Source organism: Triticum urartu, chromosome 7 (genome assembly GCF_003073215.2).
Source record: "Triticum urartu cultivar G1812 chromosome 7, Tu2.1, whole genome shotgun sequence".
NCBI classification, from domain to species: domain Eukaryota; kingdom Viridiplantae; phylum Streptophyta; class Magnoliopsida; order Poales; family Poaceae; genus Triticum; species Triticum urartu.
Window position 1 is genome coordinate 207,203,707 of NC_053028.1, and position 4,859 is coordinate 207,208,565.

The following is a 4,859-nucleotide window of genomic DNA, read 5'->3' on the forward strand; positions in this document are numbered from 1 at the left end:
TGTTATATTGGTTCATCAAAAGACAAAAAAGCTTTAAAAGCACTTATTTAGAAGCTTTTATGGCTTTTTGATCAAAGTGAAAAAGCTGCAACGAGGCTGTAGACGCGCCGGTGCTCCTCCATGCTCGGCCACCGCAGACCATCCCGTGGTCCTCCTCGCACGGCAGCCGCAGAGCGCCTCTCCTCCTCTACACGCAGCGACGGGCAGCCTCGATGGCTCCACACATGGTGCGACCGCTGGTAGGCGCGCGCGACCGAACAGGGCGGTGGCAACAATGCCCCCGCTTATGCATTTTTTTAGAGTACGCAAAATGCGTACCATTGATTTATAGAAGGCAGAGATTATATACAAGAGTTACAAAAGACGGCCATCCACAGACGGTTGGCACATCAAACACACCACTCCCACGCAAACACACTATTCCTCAATCAAATGTTGTACTCCTCTTCCTCCTGCTTGCACCCAACGCAAGAGTTCCTGATGGATCAGCTCGGCAGTGCCCCATTCATTGGTGATGGCGTGTGACGTAAAAACTCGACCATTTCTCTGCTTCCACAAGTTCCACCAAACTAGGATGCAGAAGGCGTCAAATCCTTTACGGTATGTCTTGTGGATTCTCTTCCTCGACCTAGTCCACCATCCCTCAAGATTATCTGTCATAGTTGGCAAGATGGAAAGATCAATGCCAAGTCTTGTGCAACTGAGAAACCATACCTGTTGTGCAAAACGCACTGTAAAAGTATGTGATCCACAGTGTCCTCTCACACAGGAAGCAAACCGAAGTTTGATCCTGCAGCCCGTGCCTGAATCTCCGGTCCGACGTCCCCCGCTCATGCTTCAAACGTGGGGAGGCGGCCTCTTCGATCGGTGGCGGTGCGGCGGCCAGCGGGACGATGAGCCTCTGACTTAAGAATCGACGTAGGGCACCCACGAGCTCCACCCCCCAATACCTCGGCCTGACAACCGGCAACCACCACTCGCGTGAGGCTCTCTCCGCCGCCGTCGATACGGCACGCCGCACCGGCATCGTTGTCGAGTACTTCCTCCGCCCACCACCGCCGACGATTCGAATGGCAATGTCGTTGCACGCCTCCTCCCGCTCCTCGTCTCCGCCGCCGCATGCCTCCTCTCCGACATGGCCCCCCTTGGGTACGACACAAACCGCCTTGCCGCCTGCGCATGGCCTCTCTCCCCCTCTGTCCCGTGCGGCGCGTGAGTTGGTGACGGAGAAAGGTAGTACAAGGGAGAGAGGTGCGGCAGTGCAAGACGACTGCACGTGGCGCCCTTGGTTGCTTTACGATTTGTGCAAGATATCCAACGGCGCTGAGCTCATTCGGGCTGAAACTCCAAAAACCTGACGTTCATGATTTATCTATGTCCTACACATCTCTTTACTGCACGATAAGAGCACGTACATATTTTCTTCACTGCACGATAAGAGCTGCGTCCAGTAAGCCACATAGTAGTTCCATAACTTCGAATGTACCCAAGTGGTCCAACGCAAGCGCCCTCATATCGACAGCGCAACAAGGGCAACACGACCCCACCAAACCCCACCAACACTAGTGATTCTTCCCGCGTCACAGGAGAGGCAAACTGGACCGCCAAAATCCAGACAGTTTCGAGACGATCATCTTTCATCTTCAGTCGACTACCTTAGTTTTGCGGGATCAGTGGAGACTATCTGCCGAGGTTACACCGTTTGCCGAACACCTTGCATTTCCTCCGGCTCCTAGCCGAGGTGTTCTTCTGTTCTTCTTCTTCCGGCATGGCAGAAGCCTTGCGCTCAACTGCCAGCTCTTCCACGGGCCTTCTACGACCTTTATGCTTGTCTTCAAGCCTAGGGCTCCTCCAAGTCCAAGGTGTATCGGCGTGGAAGAGCTTCCTGCGACGTTTCGCCTTCGCTCTCCGCGGCTTGGCGACACAGGCTTGAAAAGTCAGAGCCTTCGGAGAGAGGGGATCAGGTCCTGCAGCAAGAAAATGGTAGCTCTATGATGGTGTTGCTGTTAATTCAGAAATATGTATTGTTGCAATGTTTTCTCAAGTGTCGATTAACTGCATTATAATTTATAAACGTATTACTGAACTGAGAGAGGAATGAAGAAGAACATACCGGGGAACGTCACAGCTGTTGTAGTGTGAGGACAAGTTTGTGATACAGTAGCTTCATCTGGATTTCCGGACTCTTTTGGAGTAACAACGGCTGTTGGAGTGTGAGGACAAGTCTCTGATACAGTAGCTTCCTCTGGATTTCCAGACTCTTTTTCAGTAACGGAGGAGGATGCAGTAGCTTCCTCTGCATTTCCAGATTCGGTAGCCTCTTCCCTTCGTTCACCTTCTGTGACAAACATGGTCTGATCATCATGCAATGTAGCTTGGTGCTGAGCTGAGTTGCTCTGTGTGGAAGCTTCCTGATATTCTTCGACATTCTCCTCGCTACTGCTCAATTCAATAATCTCTGCATCATCACTCAGTTCTATCCAATCGATCAGCGCCATTGTGTAGCCTGAAAGAGTAAGATGGCGTGAGGGATGATCAAGAAAGAACTTGAAGGGAAACCCCTCCATCCACCAGACAACCCTTTCGGAGAAGGAAAAGAGCAGGATCACAACAAAGGGGAAACAGTGAGAAGCAAACAGGGCTTATCTCTCTACTCTTAGGGAAACTAAGATAATTCCACTTCTGTTGTATGCTTCCTAGTACAAATTAAATACTTCCGTTGTACACAAATATAAGATGTTTTGGATATGTCAATATGGACTGCATACGGACTGAAATGAGTGAACAAACACACTAAACTTGTCTATATACATCCGATTCAGAAAAAAAAGTTAAGAACATCTTATATTTGTGAAAACAAAGGGAGTAGTATTTAGCACGGTAAGAATATATATGATCAGTAGTAAGTAGTTAAAGAATCGTGAAGTTTCTTTTCATTATGGAGTGTGCCAACAATCAAAATTTGCGCACAGATGGAGAATTACACAATGCCAGCGGTTATCGATGCTTAAACAATGAACATGGCTTCAGCACCTTGCTGCAAACTAAATCTGCACGTGGTGGAAGAGTAGGACACCTGAGCAAATCTTTAGAGAAAAGGCCTAAGCCCAGCTTTTCATTCAAAGCGAAAGTGTTCAGTGCAAGGAGTATATGACAAAACTGAAATGGATTTGCTAATTCTCAGAATTAACAAAGTCTCATCTAACTCCTACACTATATGATTAACCAAACAGATAAATTAAAGAAAGAAATCCCCGCAAATCTCCACGTAGATTTCTCATGTAGAGTAGATGAGAGCGACACATCCAAACTGAAAGTACTACTATGACTATCACAAACTCTACTTCTACCATTATTTTTTAACGGCCGGCAGCCTAAACGCAAAAAGGATCGATTTCGCAGATCCTATACCGGCAAGTATTTAAGAGATGCTTCTCGCAAAGAAAAAAGGTGTTTTTTGTAGGAAAAAGAAAAAAGGTGTTTAGATATGCGGAGGGACGCGGACACTAACAAGAGCGAAAAGAAAATGCTCGAAATAAATCTGCTAGTACTAAGGCTGGGAGCCTGGGACCATCCGATGAATCCCCACCCCGCTTCGAGAAGAAAACCCCCACCCACCCAGGCGACGTATCCGGATGCACCGACGCGGACCCCATCTGCCACTTCAAGCGAAACCGCTGGAGCAAGAAGAAACCACGCACGCAGCCACCGCGTCGTTGGAGAAACACCAACAATGGCGGATTCAACCTGAGATTGCAGCGAAAGCAAAATGGCGGCACGGGATGCGCAGTGCGGAATCAATGAGGGCTTGGATGAATCGAATAACCTGATGGAGCACCGTGATTTGGGCACCCCCACACTGAAGTTGGGTGGGAACTAGTAGTAGTACAGCGAAGAGAGAAAGTTTGGGCGAGGTGAAAGAGGCAGCGGAGCAGAGCGGGGAGAGGGTTCTCAGAGGATTTGGGCGTTCACCGCAAGTCGAAAATAATGATGGCACTCCTCTGCTGCACTTTTACCGCCGCGTGTTGTGGACTTGTGGTCAGCACGTACACTGTTTGCCGCGTGTTGAGTCTGACCGCACAGGGCACCCGCAGGGTAGATTCCTCTTCTTGTTCTTGGAACTCGTACAGATGTTTATAAGAGACAGAAAATTGAATCATTTTTTGGAAGAGGTAGAGTTCACAGCATAGAGACTGTTGCTTTTGTGATAGCAGCGAGTATACTGGCCACTCCTCGGGCCGGGCCAACCAAAGCCTGACACAAAAAACCCAGGCTCGAGCCCGGCCCATCACACTAAAAGCCCGTCGGGCCTCGGGCCACAGGCCGGGCCTCTTCCTTAAATGGCGAAATCGACAGGCTTGGGCCCGGCCCGGCCCGGGCTTCGGGCTCAAAACCTAGGCCCGAGCCCGACCCATGGACAAGGTCGGGCCGGGTCGGGTCGGGCCGACCGGGTCGGGTTGTCCATGGCCAGGTATAGCAGCGAGTAACGTTACATCGACAGAAGGTTACGGGCGTTTTACGAGGTGATACTGATTTGTCAAGTTGTGATTGGATTAAGGGGGGAGGGACGGGCCCTATTTGGGTGAAAATCAGGGGGGCTGGAGAGATTATTAGGAAAGGGCTTGTAAAACTCATGTAAGAGGCCCGTATGTTTAGCATTTTCGTGATAGCAAAGATGCTATCACAAACCTCTGTAATACTCTTGTTTCATATAGGTTTTTGCAAAAAAATCGCTTATATGGCGGCGGCGGCGGGCGGAGGTCTCGGCAATGGTGCTGAATTGATGAATGTCCCAGGCCTCTGTGAGCACGGGTCCACTAGGACCCAGGGCGGCGCGACATTCCATCACGCGAATGATG

At 49.8% G+C, this 4,859-nt stretch overlaps 1 protein-coding gene across 2 annotated transcripts; it reads right to left on the bottom strand.

Annotated features, from left to right (window-relative positions):
- Positions 1–1,317: 1,317 nt before the first annotated feature.
- On the bottom strand, positions 1,318–3,999 carry LOC125523119. 2 transcript variants are annotated; one of them, XM_048688172.1, is made up of 3 exons: positions 3,619–3,999; positions 2,114–2,506; positions 1,318–1,967 (listed from the first exon to the last, which is right to left on the bottom strand). In XM_048688172.1, the coding sequence occupies exons 2-3, from the start codon at positions 2,496–2,498 to the stop codon at positions 1,681–1,683; spliced, it is 672 nt and encodes a 223-aa protein (XP_048544129.1). In that variant the 5' UTR covers positions 2,499–2,506; positions 3,619–3,999; the 3' UTR covers positions 1,318–1,680. The 2 variants fall into 2 exon arrangements, with proteins under 2 accessions (XP_048544129.1, XP_048544128.1); XM_048688171.1 differs by having other exon boundaries at positions 1,319–1,967; positions 3,827–3,999.
- Between the last annotated feature and the right edge of the window lie 860 nt (positions 4,000–4,859).

Coding starts and splice junctions, on each gene's coding strand:
- LOC125523119 (XM_048688172.1), bottom strand. CDS start 2,498: ATGGCGCTGATCGATTGGATAGAACTGAGTGATGATGCAGAGATTATT. Junction 1,968..2,113: donor AACAGCTGTGACGTTCCCCG/GTATGTTCTTCT, acceptor TTCTTGCTGCAG/GACCTGATCCCCTCTCTCCG.